Source organism: Haemaphysalis longicornis, unplaced genomic scaffold, assembly GCF_048455015.1.
Source record: "Haemaphysalis longicornis isolate Haplotype H1 unplaced genomic scaffold, Haemaphysalis longicornis Haplotype H1 scaffold_6, whole genome shotgun sequence".
Classification (NCBI taxonomy): domain Eukaryota; kingdom Metazoa; phylum Arthropoda; class Arachnida; order Ixodida; family Ixodidae; genus Haemaphysalis; species Haemaphysalis longicornis.
The window spans coordinates 211260277-211285185 of NW_027526407.1; the positions used below are offsets into that span (position 1 = coordinate 211260277).

Consider the following 24909-nt stretch of genomic DNA (forward strand, 5'->3'; position numbering starts at 1 on the left):
TTACTAGCGACTGCGAACCTGCCCCAGGTTGTAGAGGCATTTGTGGATGCTGGGGCCCAAGACGGCGTTTTAACTACAGCTATCGTATGCCCCTCTCATCCAGAAGCAAACCAAAACTGTGCTTATGAAACACTCCGCACCTGGCCTTCTATGCTGGCGGAGCTTACAGCCATCCGGGACGGACTGCAAGCTCTCCTACCGGCACTTCTTGAAGCTCCTGGAAGTTTTACGGCACAAATTTAGACGGACTCAACGGCGGCCATACGGGATTTGCGACGTGTAGCCTCCAACTCGTCTGTCTCAAGAGACATTCATGACCTGCTGGACACGTGGCCCTGCCCTCTCCGACTGTCGTGGATTCGGCGTAATACTCTCACCGCTCATATTGCGGCGGATAGTTTCTGTCACGTTACGTCGGTTCCACGGCCCCTGCCCTTGCTGACAACTGACCCACACGACCAATTTGTCCAACTAAAGGAAGATCTGCGTCGCGCCACACGTGCTCTCATCCCACCGTGTGGAACAGACCTTCCCAGTGGGCTCGCTCGCTGGGAGGAGGTCCTGCTGCGTAGACTACGAGATGGAGTGGCCCTCTCTCCTGCGGTAACCCGGGCGTGGCCACCGCGATACCATGCCCCGTTTTCCACGACCTGCCCCTTCTGCACGGCTCCTGCCGAAGACGCCGACTCCAACCACCTGCTATGGACGTGCCCTTCACAGCGTGCAGCGAGATCCCGACACCTTCGCGGCACAGGCCTGCATCCAGGGAGACCCCCCGATCTTCAGCGATGGCTGTGGGGGCCCCACCACCGCTGTCTTCTGGACTTCATCCGGGAAACGGGTGCAAACTCGTACCTGTAGGAACTTATGCCAAAGGGCATACTGTCGCAATTAAAAAAAAATTCTGCCTGTACTGTAATGTCTATGGCGAAGAATTGAAATTATTGCGAAGTAATGTTCGAAACGTTTGTGGTTACACTTCCAGAAATAAAATTTGTGACCCGCCGCGGTGGCTCAGTGGCTAAGGCGTTGCGCTGCTGAGCACGAGGTCGCGGGTTCGATTCCCGGCCGCGGCGGCCGCTTTTCTGATGGAGGCGAAAAGCAAAAACGCCCGTGTGTACGAGATTTCGGCGCACGATAAAGATCCCCAGGTGGTCAAAATTAATCCGGAGCCCTCCACTACGGCGCGCCTCATCGCCTGCGTTGCGTCGGCGCGTTAAACCCCACAATCAATCAAATCAATAAAATTTGTGCCTGAAAAACGCGCTCTTGTGATGAATACAGCAGCGCATAAATCCAGTCCCACCAGGTTCACGTCGAGCAACTCCCAAAATTTGGTGTTCGAAGCAATATCGGGATGTGAGTGTTAAATAGCCAGGTGTGGAAAAATTGTTTGGGGAAATTGTATCACTTGTTAAGCCCCCCACTAGTATTACATTATCATGGTTATCTGCCTTCTGCAACGCATATTCAAGTTCATTGAGAAAGTTTAATATTATTTGCAGGAGGTCCATACACTGTTAAAATGTGACTAGGTTTCTCACGAGAGCACCCGATGGCACGCTGGCTTCCGCGAATCTATACTCGGGGACAACTTTCTGTGGCAATGGAGAGAAAACTACGGGAAGAGGAGCGAAGTGGCCGGCCGAAGCACGACATTTCGCTGCGAAGTTGGAAGTAGTTCTACAAACATTATTCAGTGCGCATAACCAATGCAATTCAAAAACATATATTTCTTTTTTTCTAGCCTTGCATTGACAATGCCAATAAATCCAGTAAGGCTTGTTGTTGGGCTAGTTGGTATCGGTACATGGTTGGAAAAGCGCTTATTTTGTAACAAAAGGGACAAACGTAGAGCGAAAAAAAACCAGACAGAACGAATGAGGCGCTTCGAACGAATGAGGCCTTATTCGTTCTGTCTGGTTTTTTTCGCTCTACGTTTGTCCCTTGTGTTACAAAATAAGCGCTTTTCCAACCATGTGCCAATAAATCGCCAGAATATGATCGCCAGTAAGCGTTCCTTTTTTTAAATTTCCGGTTTTGTTTGGTTGCGGAAATTAATTACCACTTGTCGCACGACGGCTCTCTTCAAAAAAAAAAAAAATGGCGTCTTCATCGACAGCAGCTACTTTTCCGTCCGATAGCCCACCAGTTATTTCGCCTCAAAGGATTTTCAAAAAGCTTCACAACCAAAAGCTGTCAAACCAGACCATGCAAGCTGTCTGCAACGTGTACGCCCAAGTGAGGCTGACGCAACCAGGACTCTCCGTCGTTTCCGCATTTCGTTCGGTTAGCCAGCTTACCGGCGTAAGCGAGCGTACGGTCGCACGGCTCAAGAATGAGGTTTTGCGTGGCACCCCGAAGTCCCCAAAGCGCAAAAGGCTTCGTTTGTCGACTGGGAAACCGCCTGCAGTTACAGGAAAGACAAGAGTACAGCGATACAACAGCTTCACCCTTGCTGCTCTCCGACGGAAAGTGCATCAGTACTTCATTCGCAACCAGGCGCCAACTGCAGAAAAGATCCTCAGCGATGTGACCAGCGACCCCATGGGGCTGCCGAAGCTGCACACAAAACACAAGTTAATTAACCTGAATGGGAGTTTTAGATGCGACGCTGAGAGCATCTCTTGTCGGCGGCCCCGTCCTTCCTGCGTGCGTCCGTTGTTGTCCGCGTGCGTCTGTTGTTGTTGTCCGCAGCCACTCTCCCCCTCTCCTCTCCGATAGCGAACCCTCTCTGGCGAGGGGAATTGGATTGGATTCGATTAGCTTGGCTTGGCTTGGCTTGGCTTGGATTGGATTTGGATTGGATTGGATTAAAGTGGATTGTGTTGGATTGTGTTGCGTCATAGCCACGGCACTCTCTCTCTCCGCGGTCTCCTCTCCTTGGGGCGCGCTGCGCATATAACCGGTGTGCCGCTTTCCGGCGGCCTTTCGGTCGACGGTTGCTCTCCGGGTGCGCTTGAACCCCCTCAGCGTCGCATCACACCAGGGTTCCCGCGAGGGGAGGTGGGCGTAATTTTTTTTGCTGGAATACGTCTTTTCAACTCCTCACGGCAGACGGCCTGCTCCCACGTGTGGTAGTATGATGGTGGAAAAACTTGCAGTTTACACCGGGGGCCACAAGCCGCCGTAAATAGACGCATTTACCACGATTGTACCTCTGCACAAAACGCAGTATCTAGCTGTGAATACTGCGTTTGTCCTAATGGGAGTATTAAAGAAAATTACGCCAACCTCCCCTCGCGGCAACCCTGGTGTGATGCGACGCTGAGGGGGGTTCAAGCGCAACCGGAGAGTGTTTTTATTCAGTGTTTTTATTGTGTTATGAACGTGTTCACACGTATATCGTATTTATGTACATTTCATGCAATAAATTGACTGTGCAGAAAACAAACTTTTCATGTTTCGCCATTGAACGTTAGAAGCGGAAAAATACTAGAAATTACGTAATCTTCAATGAAAAATGAAAATGCGGCCTGTGCCCTCATTAAGAACTCCCAAATACAGCAATAAATTCCTCTGCAGCGCTTAGATCAAGCGCACAAACACACACACAAAAAAACCACCTTAAATGCAGTACTGCTCCCAACGCGCCCCCTGAAAACTCCCATTGTAGTGGCAGTAAAATGAAACTAACTCCGATATGCTACTGAAAAAACTGCGGAAATAGTGGGAGTAAGGCGAAACGCCCATTGGAAGGAGTTTTGAAAACTACGAATTGGTACTGAGTTATGCAACAAGCCGGTTACTCCCATTCCGGCCTATTAAGTGTTGTGTGTGGGAGTATCAGAACGATGCGTCGGCTTCTGAATGACATTGGATTTGCTTTTCGGAAGCGAGAACGTAACTCTGCGCTTATGCAAAGGGATGAGATCATCGTGTGGCGGCGGAAATATCTGCGGACCCTTCGAGAAATTGGAAAGCAGAAACGGTACGTGGTTACTGTTTCGATATGGTGGACAGATAAATGTCAATTCCGGCGATTTAAATAAAAATTTCGTATGTAACATTATTTGGCAGTTGAAATGTAACAAGAAAAAATAACGATGGAAGTTCTCGTACAGCCAAATATTTTATAGCTGAGAGTTACTTATCAACATCGCTCCGCATGCATACTGGCGTTCACTTTATTTTTTTCATGGCGTTTTTCTGTATTCCTGCCTCTTATTCGTATTTGCATGCTATTCTGGTTCAGCAAGTGAAGGGACAAGTATGCATCGACATGTTATAATAATGTATGGATAGCACTCACTGACTAGATTTCGTTAGCCATGTGGGTGGTGACGTTCTGCGAACTTTTTTTATTTTGGTGTTTTGCGGTGATACCACAAACTAAACATACCTGCCTGCGTAGTAGAATGATGTTAGGTGCAAGCAATAAATGCCTTCTCTGTCTTTACTAACCCTTCTCCCCAAAGGAAAACTCACACGTATTCCTTTCATTTTCGCAGGGCTATATACTACCTCGACGAGACTTGGGTCAATGCAGGGCACACCAAGGGCACGGTGTGGGAGGACACCACTGTGTCATCCCGTGAAGACGCCTTTCGCAAGGGTCTAACTACTGGGCTTCGTGCACCAAGTGGCAAAGGTGGTCGGCTCATCGTCCTTCATGCTGGAAGTGAGAAGGGCTTTGTGGACGGGGCATGTCTCATTTTCTGTGCGTCAGAGAGTGCTTCCACTGACTACCACAGTGAAATGTATGGCCCACGCTTTGAGAAGTGGTTCGCAGAACAACTTCTACCCATCATTGAGCCACGCAGTGTTATTGTCATGGACAATGCTCCGTACCACAGTGTTTGGACCAAAAAGCTGCCCTCGATGTCGTGGCGCAAGGCCGACATTCAGTCTTGCTTGACTACAAAAACCATCCCGTGGTGTGATGACCAGGTGAAGCCCGAGCTCCTTCGGCTGGTTAATGAGAACAAACACAAGTTTTTTGGATACCGGATAAAAGCCCTGGGCAGAGTTGCTGGTCATGACATTGTTCGGCTTCCTCCTTACCACTGTAACTTGAACCCTATTGAAATGGTGTGGAGCCAGGTTAAGGGGTATATTGCTGCCAACAACACTTCGTTCACTCTCGCTGAAGTTGAACGACTACTCAACGAAGCCATCGCCCTCATGACTCGCGAAAACTGGGTCCGGGACTGCGCTCATGTGCAGCGTCCTGAGAAAGAGGCCTGGGAGCGGGATGGTGAAATCGACACCAGAATCGACAACGTCGTGATTCCGCTAGGTTCCGACTCCAGCAGCTCTAGTGACTGCAGTGACAGCGAAATGAGCGGCGTAGAGGAACTGTGATGAAACTGGTGTGCGCTGACTTACGTGGTGCTGGTCGTGTGTGGCGAGTGACAAGGTGCTTTGTTTACGGTTCGGATGACCGGAAGCTTGTAAGCACGCTCGGTTGGTTCTACTTTTGTGTGGCAACTTACAGAGCCCCCTGTTTAACTTTCCGATGCCCAGTAGCTTGGAAGCACGCTTTGTTGGTTATGTGGTGCTGGCCTTGTGTGGCAAGTGACGAGGTACTTTGTTTTCCTTTCTGGTGGCCAGAAGCTTGGAAGTACGCTCTGTTGGTTTATGTGGATTGTGTGCAACAACTTACAGGACACCTTGTTTACCTTCCTGATGCCCCGCAACTTAGGAGGTAGCTGCTCACACAGTGCTGGATTTGTGCAGCACCAGGCAATCATTAGGAGTGCTTGTTGTCAGTATACGAATTAGTCTTCAGGTTGTCGGTTGTGGGTGGTAGCTAAGATGCACTTGCTGTACCTTTGTCATGCATAAAATGAAACCTGACGACGAGCGCTGGTAGCAAGCAGTGAGGAGTGGCACGTCACGTATCCTGTTTCACCCAGAAGAAATGCAATGGGAAAATTTGGTTACAACCCAAGAGGTTGTAAACAGCCTCTGCAAATAGCAGTTACCTGTGCATGAAGTGACAAGACTGGAAGAATTATTTTACAAGAACTGCGAGATGGTAGTGATGTCCAGAAATGCATTGTTGAGTTGTCTATCATTTGTAATTGTTTCAGTCATCTGAAAAAAAAATACTACCATCAGTTGCACATTGTAAGTGAGGTAATCATTTGTACTCACTTGCTCATGTTTTGTTGGACTTTTCGACTACAGAGGGTCGATTGCTGAAGTAAAAGACCATTTCCGGCTCAAATAATTTCTTTTAAATCTGCATTTACAGGGTTAAATGGCGAGGAGTAATACGAATCGTCATTGCCTCACTTTCAAATGTGGAAACGCTGTGGGTTTCCCTGGTACCAGCCTTAGCTTTTGTAAAAATACTAGCTTCGCGAGGCCCTGGGATATGAGGTCGAACACACGAAAGGTAACGGCACGCTCTGATAAAACAGAAGTTACAGAAATGTTCACTGCTATGGGGATGGGCAGTGTCACTTTGTCACGTTTGTGGTGCAATGTCTGGTACATCTATGTTGTGTTCACATTTATCATGAAGAAATTACTGTACCGTACTCAGTGACTCCGAATAACTGCTAACAGAGCCAGAAATGTTTGTTTGGAAGTACATGGCTACGTGACTTTGAGTGCTCAAGTGGGCTTGAAAGATGGGTCCACGGTTTTAAAGGTTTACTCCTGTGACTGGCGTTCGTGTGCATGTTTGTGGTTGTGTGACTACATGAAGTGGCTTCCATATTTGTCCAGCTGATTATGCAGGAAATAAATAAATGAAACAAAACACATTCTTTCTTCTGCTTCAATTTTTCACGTAGCACACATTATTCCTGCTGAATAATGCTCATGGAGTACCGATGTCGAACGGTTTGCAATTGGCGGTGGCAGCCCTAAGTGTCGGCGTTATTTTGCTGGTTCTGGAATTGTGCGTGCAAATCCTGGCTGTAGCCACAAAATCGTAGATTTTTGCGATATTTTGGAGCACTTTAGCGATGGTGGGGTGTCACGTCGCCGCCACATAAAAATTGGTGAATTGGACGGGCAGGACCAGCACTGGTGAACCCACGTGTTGGGATTGGGAAAAAGTAAGAGCGAGGTGAGGCCAACATCAAATTTACCGCCATGAATACCAGTCAGCTATTTTTTAATGTAGAGCCAGCCATGCTCCCACAACATTGATGTAAGTGACAAAGAAAGGAGGCTGTTGCAGCCAATTGGAATGTTGATGAAGAGTTAGCAGCTACACTCAGCCAACGCGAATTCTGTTGCCTGGTTTGGAAGCCAATTGAAATTTTTCTGACAGGCCCACTTGCGGTGTTCTGGATACGGTGCTTTTTTTGGCAATTGAGCCAAGAAGTGTGCGAGTGGTCACACATTAAAAATAGAAAGGGGTGGCTTAACCACCAATCTGAGACCACCAATCTGAGAATGGCTCGATCTATTGACGTTTGGCAAAGTTAGCTAATGCAATGTACTTTACGATGTCAGTGACCACATTACTGGCAAAATTTTCAGTGACCAATTGTTTTTAAACTTTACGACCAGCGCTAACTGTGCAGGTGTTTAGACAGCGTTACGTTTTTCATCCATCCAAGTGCTGACAGGCCTTTATGCTGTTAATTGGCAACATAGCCAGTGAAGTACGACTGCTATCATAAGGTATGAAACCTGCGCCACGTAGTATAGGAGACACGCCCGAAAGCCTGCATGATGTTCATCAAAGATATTGGAATAGGAAGGCGTGGGGATTGAGCGCAAGATTCATGGGTTCTGCAGCGCGAGCTTCCCGTATACGCTTTCCGAGTTGCGGGTCACCGAAACTTCTTGGGGCCTGCCTAACTCAGCGCGATCCAAATGGTATTTCACTTCGCGCCTTAGTGTGCGCGTGCTGCACTAACGGTATAGCGAGCCTGCGCTATGTAAGCACGCTACACGTGCCCGTTGTGCTGCCCAGTTTTCGGCTTAAGAAGAGTTTAAATATCAGTTCCTGCCCTCAAAACTGCAGCGCTGACAAAATTGTTGGCGTTTCTGGGCGGTTCAGAGTTCGAGGGTACCGTCCCCGCTATAATATATTAAGTCGGTCCGAGTTCTCCAGTGAAAGCGCTGGCTTTTGCTTAGAATCAAATGAAACGTAGAGAAGACGTCAGTATGCCTGCATTATTGGTGATTGCGGTTCAGCGCACTCAACCAAAGAGCTCATGCGAAGAAACGAACTGTAGCAAATGCGTATGCGTCACGCCGAAACCGAAACTGAAACTAGTTTAGTGGGAACTACTTTGGCGCAGTAACACAAATCAGTTCGACCCCCCCCCTCCCCTCCCTCCCCCACGTAGCTTTGTCTCCATTGCCACAGAAACGTGTCCGAGTATACGTGCTTTTCGTTCCCCACCGCCGCCAGAACGTCCGAAGCCCATGTGAACGCGTCAGAAAAACTGCTCACAAGCGTTCCCGCTGCGCCCAGGATATCCGAAAGAAGTGTCACGCAAACCAGGAAGGTCTCCAGTATCAATGAAACATGGCGCAGACCGCGAACGTATGCTGTATGGAGGACGTGAGTGTAGGTTACAATGTGTGGCGGTAATGAAAGAGGACACGGGATGTGAAAACTACGCCCAAAAGCGACGAGCGAGGAGGAAAAGCCACACGCTCCTTCTTCTCAACTGAGTTTTGTCATGGCGAATGTGCATTCATGTCAAACGGTGCAATTAAAGCTTCATTGTATAGTTCAGATCATTACATCAATGCATACATCATTGAAATTATCGCATTATGTCGATTCTCAGATATGCGTGACATCCGCCATTTTTGTTCTCTTTTTAATTGTATGGTCAAGCTGCAGACTCTTGTTGCATGTAAAAAGGGAGAATCCAAATCATTTACCCAAGGCGAGACTACGTGTGCCTATTCGCGTCGAACTTTCGAAGCTGATTTTCGCTGAAAAAGTTCAAAGTTCCAAGACCTAAGAAGCCCCAGGCTCATCAAACATTGTTTTTTTTTCTTGCAGGAGGTAATCATAGGCAAGGAGCGAGAGATCGCCGTGCATAAGGAGCAGCTGGCAACCATGGAAGAGCGGCTAGCCCAGTTGTGCATCGATTCCGACCACTCTACCGTCAACTTGCTCAGAAAGGTGAGCTGGCGGCCACCTGCTTTGTTGGGTTTCTTTGAATGCAGGCTTAAAAGCAGCCGTTCTGAGCCAGTTGATTCAGGATCGCGCAGCGTTCGATTGCGCGAACAAAACTAGGGCGAAACGACAAACCACCAGAAAAAAAAAAAAAAACCCCGACCACCTTCCCGGTGACATACAAGACTAAGGAAACAGCGGAGTGGATGGTCTTCACTACGTTTAATTTGGCTGTTCTTAAGTGGGCCCCTTCCTTAACCCCATAAACTCCCAAACATATTTCCAGGCAAATTAAAATTGCAGAAACTCGTGTACGCTTACTTAGGGCTAAAGCTACTTCATGCTTACTATGAGACAAATGAATTTTTAAACAATTAAAAAAAGCGTGCCAATCAACCCTGTGGAGGTGTTTGGAAAGCTGTAAACGACACCCACAACGATTACCCATGCGTCGTCACTTCAAATCACACACGTGCCTCTACAAAAAGTGTAACCAGGAACAAGTGAAATTCACTTAGCCACACCCTTTATTACTTCAGAGATATTCTTTGCTAGGTTTAAATCAATGCATGATTCATGAACAGTGGTTCGTTGAGTTGTATTGGTGAAGCACATGAGGGGAAAATCTTTTTTATAAAATTAAAGAAAGCTCAAACCTGGTGTTAGACGATCTCACATATCTTCCGTCTCTGTCGCCGCCAAAGGAGGTGGCGAGATTAATGGCAGAGACGGTGAAGTGAGATGACATGCGTTCGTGTGAGCTTCCTTTCCTTTTTATGACTTTTAGCACATGCGCAAGGCGTGCGCATAGCCGCTACATGTGCCATAGGTGGAGCGCACAGTGGCGCAAGTGGTCGCGTGAGCATATCACGTGGAATTCAGCGAAAACAAGGGGGTAAACCCGCAGATGGGCTCAGTGAGTGCACCGTCTGTCTCCCCCGTGTCCGCGTAGCTCAATCGATAAGACAACGGGCTCTCGCTGCGTTTCTTTATTCGTTCCAGGTTCGATTCCTGGTGGTGCAAGTAACTTCGTTTACCCTTTTCGGGAGTTTTCTGTTGACACCAACGGTCGCGAGAGAACCCTTTGGGGGTAGAGGTAGACAGCTTGGCTTTGAAACGTGGACGTATCATACATCACACCTCTTTGCCAGCTGCAGTGTCATGGCCTGTGGTATTCGAAGAAGCGGTTCTGTTGCTTTTCACAGCGACGGGGGTGCTTTGCAAGCTCTAAGAAGGCTGTCCAACCACTGCAGTCAGCTTGTCTATGAAATCAGTGAAATCCACACAGCGGTAGTGCGCGCGGGCTATCACATAGTGCTTCAATGGCTTTCTGGTCATTCGGGAATAGAAGGAAATATAATATCTGATGCAGCCGCCAGCGCTGGTCACTCTCTGCGTAACACGACACAGCTTCCTTTCTCTCGAGAGGATGGTTGTGCCCTTATCTATCGAACTGGTTGGGGAGAGCAAATGTGGAAGTGGCAGCACTCTCGCAGCGGATATCCACCTCTGCATGGAATTGACCCTTTCTGTAAATTCCGTGTTCCACACGAACTAAGCAAAGCGTCTGAAGGTGTACTGCATCGTTTGCGTCTCAACGTGGCTTACACCCGAAGCTTCAAGTTCAAAATAGGGTGGGAGGATTCACCACTGTGCCCCACGTGCACTGTGCGCGAGACTACGGAGCACTTGTGTGTATGCCCGCGATTTTCCGCTGCGCGAGTTACAGCGGCGAGCTGCCTGTCTCGTGTTAGACGCGGAGCAAGCCTTTAGTTGTGTCGCTTTCTTGGACCCTGGGACAACAACAATAACTCATATTTAGGGACAAAAATTGTTCTGCGTTTTTGGAGAGATTCAGGACTAGACAAAACTTTGTAATTCTTCCATTGTGCGCATGGCTACGTCTGTACGCGTTTGCGTCGTCATGTACGCTTGTACTCCTTTTTCTTGTTAGGCGCTCTGCGCTTCCTGGGCTCCATTCGCTCACTTTTTTCTTTTCCTTAACTTTATTTCGAGTTTTTTTCTACCTTGCGTGCCATTTTTATTTAACTTTTGTTTTCTCTCTATTGCTGCTTTCCCGATTTCTCACATTTACTTCACTGCATTGTAATCATCCCCATCTGGCGTAGCAAGCACTGCCGCTAACAGAGCTGACCTCTCCAGCCCACATTAAAGAGTTCTCTCTCTCTCTCCCAGATAGATACTCCCCTAAAAGTGTTGTACACACCAGCAATTACAGGGCGTTGGACGTTAGTGTGGATTCTGGCCTTGCGGTGAAACTGGTTCACCTGTTGTGCGGGTTGTTTGTGAGAAATTCCTTTCACTTTTTATTGGTTACATGGTAAGGCGAAGATATAGATGACCCAGAGCAATCATCAACATTTTCTTCATCATCGCTTGTCTCGGAGGGCTCAGCGGTGGTGAAGGGGGGGAAATGGGGGGGACAGTGATCTTCATCGTCACGTTCCAAGAAGTCACTAAATTCGCGGACATCTTCGCCGGCGACGACACGGCCTAATATTTTGCTAACTTCAATGCGTAAAAAAGAATCGCAAAGAATTCAAATGTTTACAGTTGAAATCGATGTTGGAAAGCGTATCAAAAGCAATGCAAAAGTTGTGTTGTCAGTGCACACCAACTGAATCAAATATGATACGCGGAAATTTGAAGCAACGTCAAACATTGGGTGGACCCCAAAAATGATCGCAAGGGTCGTGCAACGTTTTCTAAAGAACAAAATGTCCAAATGCAGAACAAAAGGAAAAAAACGGAAGTAATCACTGTTTTTTTTTAGTAAAATTACGCCGGTTGGATGCCGCGGCGCGAGAACCCACGTGCGGTCGGATTTCTTGAGCTGCCAGTACTTTTGAACTACTCAAATCAGAAAACTTCATCAGTGTAGCAAAAACGATACTCTGGGCTTTGGTCTCAGCTTTGTTTGATTTATCGTCCCTTTCTGGCTTCTCAAACACCGCGTATCAAATTTGATACGCTGGGCGTTTTGGGAAAAGGGGTTATAAAGCGAAGCTTTCTTTATACAAACTCAGTTGAATCAAAGTCCAAAACTCAAGCTGCCAAAGTTTTAAAGCCAAAGTCCGAAACCAATGCCCTCGCTACGAATTCCCCACAAAATGCGGCGTGCTCCGAATGTGATTATATCGCAATCGAATAAACTCCGGTGCCATAACGCGAGGGTCTCAGGTTCGTTCAGACCACGGAAAGCGCTATTTTTTCTTGAGGCGCGCACTCCAGCACCTGCTCGTGGCCCCCTCGCCACTTTCCCTTACGCTTCTTGGCCGAGCATTTTCGCACTTCTCCGAGCCGATTTTTCTGTTAATGTTCGGCACGGCCAAAGGTCAAGCTTAAACAACTCAGTTGTTAAAAGCTGTGAGACACAAACGTTATACTTCATTCCAGAGCCTTTTTTTTTCGGAAAGCGAGCAAAAAAATGGGGCATGCTGGCAAACGCTTACGCCGTTGATTCGTAGACGCAGAGCGAGCGAAGGACGGAGACCGACAGAGCGCGTGCTCAGAAAGGGGAACGTCAGCTGAAGCGGCGGCGGAAGCATCGGTTGCGGTGGCGCTGCGTTCGCGCTACTGGCGATTTAGTTGCTGTGTTCGGGTAGCCAACCTAGTTCGGGGACAACTCAACAACGCCAACGGAAATTTCCCCTGCGCGTTACCACCACCGCCAGCTGTTCCTCCGGGCCCCACTGCGCCCCACAGCGACTTTTTTGAACGCGACACGCGTCGTTTGCATGATTATGGGAGTCCTCAAAAGCTAACCGAGACAGCGGCGATGAGGTTGTGCTTCTTTTCAATAAACTGAAAATAAACGACACGCTGTACGTTTGGGATAAACACGTAGGAAAAAAGATACCTCTGCAGCCGGCGCGTTCCGAAACTGCTGGCCACGAAGGCAGTAGTTCAAGTACATGAAGCCAAGCAAGCACGCCGTCGTTTTCTTTGTTGTGTTTCAATGCCAGAAGTATAGTCAACAAAACAGAAAAACTAGAGATTTTACTGGCTTTCTCACCTGATATTTTGGTGATTACCGAGACGTGGCTTCATTCCAGCATCCATGATTCAGAAATAATTCCAGAAGGCTATAGCACTCTTCGCAAGGACCGTGATAGCCGCGGAGGCGGAGTGGCTATAGCTGTAAAAGGTGGTCTAGCGTTCCAGGAAGAACATGGTATACCGAAACACGAGAGTCTGTGGTGCACTATCACATTTCAAACCACACCTTTACCAATAAGTGGAGTATACAGACGACCAGGGGCACCTGAATCTTATCTTACGGTATTGCACAACTACCTCCTCGAGAAAATGCATGATCGGACGAAGTTAGTACTTGTTGGCGACTTCAGCTTGGCAGGAATAGACTGGGAGAACCTAACCGTCAGCAATAGAGAGGCAAATAGCTGCGAGCAACTTCTGGATACCATGCTAAGTTTCTCATTATCTCAATGCGTAACGCAAGCGACACGCGTTCAAGGGCTTGCTTCAAACATCTTAGACCTTGCTTTAATTTCTAGCTCAATAAATGCTCAAGCTATGGTGGAAGACGGAATCTCTGACCATAAACTGGTTTTAATTGAATTCCCCAATCTTAGCCTGGCAAAAAGTGACAATGAAACTTCACATATATTTATTAAAGATTATTCCAGAGCGGCCGATGAAAGCATTATTGATTACCTAGAAATGAAGTTAGACGATTTTTACGCTGAGCCTTCCGATGATGTTGACAGCTTGTGGTTAAAATTTAAGGCAGCAATTTTTCACAGAGAAGAAACCTACATTCCTACGAAACGTAAGAGGACAAAATGAAGGACTCCTTGGATAACGCGAGGAATAATTCATATGAAACGGAAGCTGAAAAGAATGCGGAAGCGTAAATGCAATCCAGCTATAATAAGCAGTGCTACCAAGAATTTAAAAACCTGTTGCGCCAAGCGAAGAACTATTTTTTTTTCACACACCCTAACCGATTTTATGACAGTACAACCGTGAAAATTATGGCGTTACCTAGCTAAGCTGGACAGTCCAACCCGTAAGATGGAAATCAACGGCATCTTTACTGAAAATACGCACGCAATAGTTAACTCGTTCAATTCCTTTTTTTTCAATCGGTATTCACCCAAGCATGCCCAGTTCAAGGGCCGATTGTTGAACGTGACTCGGCCATGCCGGAAATCGAGATAACCCAACAAGGTATCTTGAATCTGCTTTTACAACTTGATGTTAAGAAGTCGCCGGGTCCAGATGAAATCCCAAATGCGTTTCTTAGGCGTTATGCAGAACAACTTGCTCCTTTTTTGTTTAAAATATTTATGCTTTCACGGAGAACTGGTGCACTTGCGAGAGACTGGCTACGCGCAAGAATAATTCCGATCCATAAAAGTGGCAACAGATTTCTGGTGGACACGTATCGGCCCATATCGCTAACGACCTACTGTTGTAAATTAATGGAGCATATCCTCAACAAAGCCATTATAAATTACTTAGAGTCTAACAATATCCTGTACCCGAAGCAACACGGATTCCGCAGGGGTCTGTCCACGTTAACGCAACTTGCAGAAATAACGCATGACTTCGCTGGCATAATTGACTCCGAACTTAGGCTGACGCAATGTTTATAGACTTTGCGAAAGCTTTCGATCGTGTGCCTCATTCCAAATTAATAACCAAGCTTGAATCCTTTGGAATTAATAGCAAAGTAGTTGCATGGATCTCGGCTTACTTAATCAATCGCTCCCAGTATGTAACATTAAACGACGTAGATTCTGACTGCCTCAGTGTTTTGTCCGGTGTACCCCAAGGGTCTGTGTTGGGGCCAACATTATTTCTTATTTACGTTAATGACATCTCTTCTTGTGCGGAACCAGGTGCAACATTGCGACTTTTCGCAGATGACTGCGTCATTTACACTACAATACGCAGTATTGATGACCAATTAAAGCTCAATTCTTCTTTACAAAACATTTCCCAATGGTACGAGATGTGGGGAATGGAAATAAATGTGTCTAAAACCGCGTTCATAAGCCTAACCAAGAAAAAACAACCTCTGTCTTTTGTGTACAGTCTTGATGGTTTTAATATTAGTAAAGTTGACAACGTAAAATATGTGGGCGTCACATTCTCGCAAGACTTAAAATGTAACAGCACATTAACAATACATGCGCCAAGGCATTTAAACAACTAGGATTTCTGCGCAGAAAATTGAGCAAAGCACCTTCAGCAGTTACACTAACCGCCTACAAAACCTTGGTCAGCCCTATCCTAGAATATGGAAGTATAGTGTGGGACCCTCATCAAAATTACCTTCGCGACAAACTTGAAAGACTGCAGAAGAGGGCCCTGAGGTTTATCTATTCAAAATACTCTTGGCGCGACAGTGCAACGGACATGCGCAATCAAGCGCACCTAGTAACTCTGTCTTGCCGGCGTCATGTTGCTTCCATGAAGTTTCTTTACCTCCTTTTTCACGGTCACCTTAAAATCCGTAAAGACGACTATATTCATCCGCCTGGCCGTCATTCTAGTAGGACGAACCACGATAAATGCATACGTCCCTTCAGTGCGCATAGCAATGTGTTGAAATATTCCTTTTTCCCTCGCGCTGTGAACTCTTGGAACGCGCTACCAAGTGAAGCCGTTATTATTACAAATATTGATCAATTTTGTTCATTTGTGGAGCAGGTAACAGAACCTGTATAGTTATTTTTTTTGTTGTTCTTGTTGTTGTGATAGCGAAAAAAATTCCCCGCATTTCCCCGAGGGGAAGAATGTGAAAGTGCGAATGCACGAGTTGAATTTGCGCGGTTCGGTAATGTTCGCGAAAGAGAGATCACACACACACACACAACTACAAAGAAAGAAAGATGCATTTATTCACAGACACCTATTTGTGTTGTCGTTGTACTTGATTGCTAGAGCGGATCTCAGCTTTGACATTTCGTGTCAGTACTCCTTTAAAAGCGGGTGCATTAGCCATTCTCACGCCCGATTCCTGGCCAATCCCCCACGTGGGTATGTGCCATGTCAGCGGCCAGGCAGCGCGCGCCCATCTCCCCCCGTTGCCAAGGAAGACGAGGAGCGCGCGCACCCGCAGCTGTTGCTATGCGGACGGCGGCGGACGCTTCAGGCTCGCTTAAGAAGTGCATTCGCACTTAAAACGTGTTTTGCAGTGGTGTATTGTACTTTTAAGTGCGAATGCACTTCTTAAGCGAGCCTGAATCGTCCGCCGCCGTCGTCCGCATAGCAACAGCTGCGGGTGCGCGTGCTCCTCGTCTTCCCTAGCAACGGGGGGAGATGTTCCTGCTGACATGGCACATACCCACGTGGGGGATAGGCCAGGAATCGGGCGTGAGAAGGACTAATGCACCCGCTTAAAGGAGTACTGACACGAAATTTCAAAGCTGAGATAACTATGTAAAACGCTTCCTTTTTATCAGGAGATATCTCTCAGCAAGTTTTAATAGCAACCGTTCAGCGAAACATATTTAAAATCCATTTTAATCTTCGCCTGCACGAGAAAGCCCAGAGGGGGTCGACGTGACATCATCTGCTACGTGCCCCAAACTGCCGACGTCGGGGCTCCCGTGACGAAGCCGAGGCGCTGGCTGTGGTTGGCGCGAGCTGCTCGGGCGATGTGTACATGTCATGGTTTTGGGACTGACGTCATGCTGCCCGGGCCTGTGGGGACGGCGAAGACCTCGACCGGTCTGGGCGCGCGCGTGCGCTCGCTCGCGAGCGCTTCCAGAGAGGCAGCGATACGGCAAGAATGGTGACGTCACGTGATACATCCTGTCATGGCGGCCGCTCGGCGTTTTTAAGTGCGAATGCACTTCTTAAGCGAGCCTGAATCGTCCGCCGCCGTCGTCCGCCGCTCCTCCGGAGGTGTTATCGGGCGCCTCCTCTCCCCTAGCAACGGAGCGGAGCTGAATACCCCGGAGCTGAATACCCCGGAGCTGAATACCGGAGCTGAATGTGGAGATGAATAAATGCATCTTTCTTTCTTTGTAGTTGTGTGTGTGTGTGATCTCTCTTTCGCGAACATTACCGAACCGCGCAAATTCAACTCGTGCATTCGCACTTTCACATTCTTCCCCTCGAGGAAATGCGGGGTATTTTTTTTTGTTCATACATTGTTTCTCATGCGTAGCACGCGGTTTCTAGTATTTTTGTCTTCTTCTTCTCGTGTATGGGAAGAGCACCAATGTATTGATGTACTCGCTGTTGTAAGTGTTCCGCGTATCGTCCCTCAAAATATTGTATTTCCTATTCTAATTAGATACCTGAGATTTTGTATGCCCGCTTCCTGTATGGGTCTGCAGAAGACCTACAGTGTTGATAAATAAATAAATAAATAAATAAATAAAACTTGTCGCACTTAATGTGCTAATAAATTCCTGCAGCGACGGCAAAAAAAACTAGGCGTGAAAAAGAAGATGTTGCGTATTAAAGGAGCCATGAAGAGAAAATGGAAGTTGGTTTTATTCGAAAGATTTCGTGTTTTATAGTGCCCCCAGCGCTTGTCCGGATACAAACGGTGCTTTATTCACTCAGAAATGAAACAATTTAGGTTAAAATTTTCATTTTCCCGCTCAATCGTGCGTTTTCGTGGTCCCAAATGACATCACAGGAACCGACCGCTCTGCAGCCTAGAATACCTTCATTCACGCATCCGCCGTACAGGGTAGAGACACGTATACGCTGGCGCCGCCATTTTCGGTTGCTCGCTCGCCGCCGAAGCAAGTCATTGTGTCAAAACCGCGCTAAAATTATCGCCGCAACGCGGTTTACTGAAGAAGTTTGAATCATATTGTCTGTTTCGCGTTGCTAGGTCTCGTGGGAAACGAAAAGAATAACGCGTTGAGCCCGTTGGCCCAATTGCGGCGGCACGGGACCGTTCAAAGGTTGTCTCCACCCTGTACAGCGGTGTTGGTTTGTTCCCGCGTTTCTTTACGTTCCGTAACCTAGATGGCGCCACCATACCGTGGCAAGCGTTTGGTTTGTTTTTGCCCGTACTTAAACCTGGCTTGTTTTTGTTCTGGGAGAAAATATTCGTTCCCTGAAACAGTGCTCGCTCGACAAATGGGGTCACGTAAAACACCGTTGCTTGCGTCAATCGGCCAGTGTCGTCTGAGACAACCCCAATCCCCGTAGTGCTGTGCAGCTAAATCAAGCATGCTGTGCGCAGTACGAACAGCAGAACGCATCAGTACTTGTATGTTTACATGTGCTTTCGTAACTTCCACTGTTTGTCCCATCATTCTTATTGCTTTGTAAAGAATGTGCCCTAAATTTAAGCGCAAATCACTCGTTCGTCTAGTTTGTAAGCTCTACCTAATTTGCGTCTGCTTCTGCCAGCCTCCGCCAATCGCAGAGCTTAGCTCATGTGACATCATAGGTTCTGTTGCGGGAAATGAGCTGGTGGGTCGCATGACGATTCCCGTTTTTCCTAATTATGTAGCTTATTTGAGCGAAGTTTACGTTAAAAGTGGTGTCAGTATGATTCTAACGAGAAAATCTCTTGAATGAACCAAACTTGTGTTTTCTCTTCATGGCTCCTTTAAGTACAGTCTCGTTTCGAAGCGTGCGTGCGCGTTTACATCCGGTACCGTCGCTTCCGCAAAGTGGTGCAGTACATGAGAGACTGCCGTTCCTAACTTGTACTAGAGTATAGGGTGACGTCATTTCTAAGCGCATTTTGCCACCTTCTCCGCCCTGTCGCGCGGCGTCTTAAAGGCTTTCCCGACAGGTATAGCCGCGACGCCATAAATCCCTCACAAAAGAGCAAGAAACCTCATTAGGGAAGCTACAGACCAATACTTTTCCGCACCCTACCAGGCTCCACGCTATATTCCCCACAATGTATACATCCACTTTCCCTCACTGTGGAGAGCTCTCGACCTTATATCACATGCTGTGGGCTTGTCAACATAATAAGAATATAGAAAGAATACGAAATCCAACTTAAGAGCAGTGGGAGCGAGAGCTGGCCAGCTCAGATCCTGATTGTCAGCTTCGGCTCATCGAGAGGGCGAAGGCGGCAGCAAGCTCTTCTGGGGCCCTGGACTGATGACTCCACTCACAGCGCTCTTATTTGATGTCAATAAAAGTTTTCCTCCCCCTCCTCCTCCTCCTCTGGACGCTTAGTCACCCGTTGCACGCGTTGCAACGTGGAGTGTGCAGCGAAAGTATGCCCGAGTACGCTCCAAAAGAGGGTAAAATGGGAACGACGGCGACGAGATGCCGATACGTGGGGAGAACAACAGGAACGGCGGGTACATATATCCAGGAGACGGGTCCACTGAGCACGGCAGGCAGGGTGGGCGAGGTACGTGCGAGAAAGGCCCTGTTGCGGGGCTCTAAAGCAGTAACAAGGTCTGCGCATTGGGGTGAGCCTCAGGTCTGCGATCTAGAGAGGTGTGGTGCTCACGTATTGTTAAGGATGTAAGCGGCCTAACGTGTCAACGCAATGTACATTTGCTTATCTTCTCTCTCGCGTAATACGGTTGCTGACAAACGTTTATTTGAGCGGACACTGGCTGCAAGAATATTGAAGCGACTCTGCAGCACTTCCCGTAAACGCTTTTACTCTTTCCTTCGCGTCTGCAAGCTATGCCAAAGCTACAGTTTATTTATTTATTTATTTATTTATTTATTTATTTATTTATTTATTCTCAGGGCCAAAGCATTACACCAGGAAGTGCAACTGCGTAATTCGCTCGTCGGAGCAGATACGCCTTCGGTTTTTCCTTTACATTTATGGCTTTCTTTTTAAAGCGGCTGTGGAATGCCTTTATTGCTGCCATTGAAGGAAAGCCGGCCGCTGTAGTGACGTAATTAAAGAGGTTGAAGAAAGGTAAAAACCGGGAAATAGAGAAAAAAATCCCGCCATCTCCACGAAGTGAATGATGATGAGAGGGGCGAAGCTAAAATGCTTATCGGTGAAACCGTGAAACATTGTTATAGGTCTTCTTGACGGTGCGCACCATCTGAATGAGTGAAGGACAGAAGGCACGTTCGTAGCCATGCTCGCGTCTCGGTTTGTAGCGCAGTGGGAATTGCGCCACGTACCTCTCGCCGCGGCCAGGGAGTCGTGGGACCGGAACCGTGCGCCGCCGCGTCAAGACCACCACTCCTCGCTCGCAAAGCTTGACACTTCCTGTCGACGACGTCGATGTTTGTGGTGATTATGTAGGGCTTGTTCGGGACGATGAGAATCTCCATGGGTAAGTTGGCGAATTCGGTGTGTGACATTGTAGCCACCTTGGCCGTGGCCTTCTGCAGAGCGTCTTGTGTCGCGTACCCCCGGTACGTGTCTTGAGCTCGCAGGCGACGAACGACAACCTCTTCTTCTTCCTTTCCTCCTTGTTGGGTAGCAACGAACGCGTTGAACGTTTTGACCTCTTCGGCCAAACTTTGGTTGGCCAATCCCTAGGGGGATCCTGCCGCAATCATCATCGTGGTGCCGTGCAGCAATGAGCAGCAACGAGGGACGGGACAGGGCCCGAGCAAGAGGAGCTCCGCCCCTAAAAATCTTTTGAACGAGTTTAAAAGTTATCTAATGGGCATGGGGCAGTATTTTTGGCTGAGGTACTTTGCGACTCCCTAATCTAAGTACTGGATTTAATGGTTGACTGCGTTCTGCAAGCACTGAAGTTTTCGGAAAAGGCTGATAAAAGTGTTGCAGGGTCCCTTTAATGGTTTTAGTGCCGAAGCCCCCACGGGCTATCAGGCACGCTGTGGCGGAGTGCTACGGCTTAGTTTAGACAACGCGCATCGAAGTACCAACGCGGAGGCAATATTGTTTTTCTCCTCATTTAGACAAAAAATGCGCAGAGGCTTAGAACTTGCTAAAAATGGGAGGTCGAAGGCCCAGATGTGCCTTTGTTGAGCTGCTTTTGAACTTACTGGGGCTGCCTTCCAGCGAGCGAGAGATTGTGTGTTTCATGTAATAGCTGAGTAGTTGTCTGAAGAGTCTATAAACTTTCATACCAATAGGTGCCGGAGCGATTAATCCATCGGTGCAGTCCCATTCCGTCGTGGCTGCCGCCATAGCAGCTAGCAACACTCCTCTCCTACGTGGCTTGGGTTGCCACGTGGCTTTTTTTTAAATGCAGAGCATTTCAGTAACTCACGATGTCACCTGCGTTGGCGTCCGTAGTCCGCACCGCTCCCCTCCCTACTATATAAAAAAAGAAATACTATCCGGCGCCAGCTTTCGATCCCTCGACCCTGCGGGCGGAATGCAATGTACATTGTACTCTAACCACTGCGCCACAAAGCCAACACAGAATTTGAGGCTACGGACGCGCCTTATATCCTTGACTCATTCAAATTACTGCTGACGAGTGCTCTCTCGTCAGCAGTTGCCACAAGTGCAACAGCATTAACGTGACGCAAACTACTTAACGTCGTGCGCCCCCGGAAATGCTCCGCATTTGATCGTGCCCCTCGCGAGGGGGATGTTTCAATGCGTCTTCCTACTGGCCAGTACACTCGTCGCCATCTGTCGGATGTTGTGCGAACCCTTTCCAGCTGATGGCGCGCGATTTGAAACGACATTTGCATATGATCAAACTGAAAGGCTCTCCATTTATAAGGAACACGCAGCAAGTTTTTAAGCCACAATCGCAAGTGGTCTTCTCAAAACGATAATGCAAAAAATATTGTTTCCATTACTTTTTATAATTAATTAACTCTCCCTGTAACAAACTTCCAGACTGAACACTGAGTGAGTGAGTGAGTGAGTGAGTGAGTGAGTGAGTGAGTGAGTGAGTGAGTGAGTGAGGGGTCTTTACGCACTTGGAGCTGGAGTCTAACTACAGTTTTGAAGTTTCTCCTGTATCTCGCCACCCGATCCCATGTTGGTTATATCGTTGCCTAACCTTTCCCTACGACGCAGGAATTCACGTCTGTGTCTCTTTCATAAGATTTATCATACTAATAGAGTCCTCTCCGATTCACTGTTTTTGCCCCCAACCTACATATCATCCCGTAGTGATCACCAATACAAGGTTGGCGTTCCTTTCAGCCACAGGAACCCATATTTCCACTCTTTTGTTCCAAAAACGTCCGGCGACTGGAATCACCTTCCAGCATTCATTGCATCAATCACTGACGCCAACGCCTTCAAAACAGCCATTTCGAACACTGAATTGTAATTCCTTGTAACACTGCCTTTTTACTGTATATTTTTTGTTAGCCTACTCCTCTCTGTAATGCCCCGTGCCTTGAGAGTAAATAAATGAAATAAATGAAAAAAAAAAAGAAAATTGTATAACGGCCATGCATTCAATCTCGTGCAGTCTGTATGGGAGCTTCATCATTGCTATATTAAATACAGTGAACTCCCATTAAGACGGATTCGAAGGGACAATGACAATTAGTTCGTCTTATCGTAAGTTCGTCTTATCACAAGCCCTCCCCCCAAAAAAGAATAGGCAACACGCCTAGCTGTATGAAAATATCTTGCTTCAAGACAGTGAATGAGGTAGACTTACAATGGAGGAAAAAGAGAAAAAAAACGTTTATTTGCTGCTAACGTGTCAAACTCAACAAAAAAGTGAACTCCTCTTCTTGTTGCTGTTCCATGAAGCTTTTAAAAATTCTCTTGCAAATAAATCTGTTGAAGATCCACTTTTCTATTTAGAGGACAGCTTTAAGCAATGCCTTGATAATAATAATGTTTTTTTTGCAATCATACAGAACTATTAAGACTGTTCATGAGCCGTGCCAAGGGGCAGTGGAATTTTTCTGCCCGGTACCCGGACAAGGGCTGGTTGAAGCGCGGCTCGCCTAGAGACGAGTGACAGATTTCCCTCCAGTATTTAGTAGCATAGAAATCTATGTAATGGCTGTACTACACGAGCGTTTGAAAGGACATTTCAGCGAAGGACCTTCCAAATTTCAAATCCCATTCGAACTGGAAGGAGTTTCGCCAATCTATATACACGACAATTCCCAAAGACAGTTGAAAGTTTCCGCGTTCGCCCGTTATGTTTTGGTGTTGCCACTGTTGCCCTGTTTCATTACTGACAAAAAATTAACTTTAGATTTAAAATGAGCAAAGAAACAGTTATCAGCGATCAAATTGATCATAATCTACGAGCGCGCACAAAACATGCGCTTACACCCAGTTTTTTTCCTCTTCTTTTCGCAGCGCTGGTGTTGAGTGTACCAAGCTTCCTTGTGATCGTAGTGCGAATAACATAAAACAAAAAAGTGAGAAATTGTGAAGATTGTACACTTTAAAATCCAATTTTCGCTCGTAAATAGTTGTTTTTGTAATTACGGCACGCAGGAACTGCTCCCGAGAGTACGAGCGTTCGCGTTTCAAAGGCCTTTGAGAATCTCAAAGGCCGTTGGTGGTGCTCTTGTGACTCAAATGGCATTTCATCCAAAGGCCTTCGAAAAACGTCGTGTAGCAGCTCAAAGGTGTCATTCGAGTCAAAGGCCTTCGAAACGCTGGTATAGCACGGGTGTTAAAAGGCTAGGAAATGCAACGCTTTACTGTATCACTCATGTAACCAACTCTTCTCTGCGCAGGCCCTGGAGGAGCGCGAGCGGGAGGTGTCGCAGCTGTCGCAGACCCTGGAGCAAGCGACGCGCGACCTGGAAGACCAGAGCGCCATCATCGAGGCCCTGCAGATGCAGCGCCACCTGCAGCAGCAGCAGCAGCAGGACGGCGGCGGCGAAGGCGGGAAGCAGCAGGGCGCCGGGCGGGGAGGCCGCTGGCTGGACCTGCAGAGGACGCTGCGCGAGAAGAGCCTGCTGCTCAGGTAGTGCACCCTTCGCCTGCCTGCGCGCCGCATTGCGTAGGCCTTCTACAGTCACGGACACAAGAAATGCGATCAGGAAAATATCCACCACGAAGAACACGAGCAGTGGAGATAAAGAACGGCCCGCTAGTGGGATATTTCTAAAAAACACATTTCAAGCATCGTTAAAATAATAAAGCCACCCGCAATTTCGCTCTCGCTGAAAGAAATCGCGTTTTTTCGTATTAGTTCGTATTCGCGTTTCATTTGTTTATGACTACATGCCGCGTGGGTGTGAACCATGCACTGTCCCCTTTTTACTTACTGGTGAATCGCGTGCCGGGCTCCCAAGTGCCGCGCGTGAAGGCTTAAAAACACGGTGAAGACGATTGATTGCTAATACCATACCCTTTATATCTGGGTGATCACGTTGTTCCCACACGTAAGAAAGCTGTTATACTACCCGCTAATTTTTGAACCGAAGAAACAAAACACAATAAGGATAAAAACTGCTACCGAAAACCCGCAGAAAGCGGCTAAAATTGCTTGAGGCCCTCCACACTTCAGTCATCATTCGCATAGAATCAGCAAACTACCCTTTCTATCGTTTAGTATCAACGCCACGACGGCGTATCGCCATACGCGACTTCCAAATGCCGTGCACGGCCAGGGCCATGACGAGGTCGTATGGTACCCCATTTTCACTCTCAATGGGCGGGAACCTGATTCCATGTGCGTCCAGAGGGAAGTCCTTTTTTAAGGTCCGCTGAATTGCGTCCCAGAGCCTTTTCCCATTCAAGCACTCGAGGAACACATGTTCTACAGTCTCGGGCTTTTCAAACAGGTAGGATTCAACCCCCATGACATGTACAAACCTTTCTCTTTCTGTCACGTGTTTACTGGAAGGACTCCCACGTGAAGCTTAAAAAAGAACGACTTAACCCATGGCGCTGCCGCCATTCGTTTTAAACGCTTGAGCACGTCCTGTCCCGGCCCTGTATGGTACATTGTCCTGTACAACAGCACTGGTAGTACAATTTCAACCAAATCGCCGTATACACGTTTTTTTTGCGTAACGCTTGATAT

General features: G+C 47.5%; 1 protein-coding gene across 1 annotated transcript in view; it reads left to right on the forward strand.

Annotated features, from left to right (window-relative positions):
* The window catches only part of LOC144143466 (uncharacterized), a 338543-nt gene that overhangs the window by 51743 nt on the left and 261891 nt on the right, over positions 1 to 24909 (forward strand). The window contains exons 8-9 of the mRNA XM_077675212.1: positions 8933 to 9055; positions 23612 to 23844. Coding sequence (XP_077531338.1) covers positions 8933 to 9055; positions 23612 to 23844 — 356 coding nt within the window. The remainder of the gene's footprint in view (positions 1 to 8932; positions 9056 to 23611; positions 23845 to 24909) is intronic.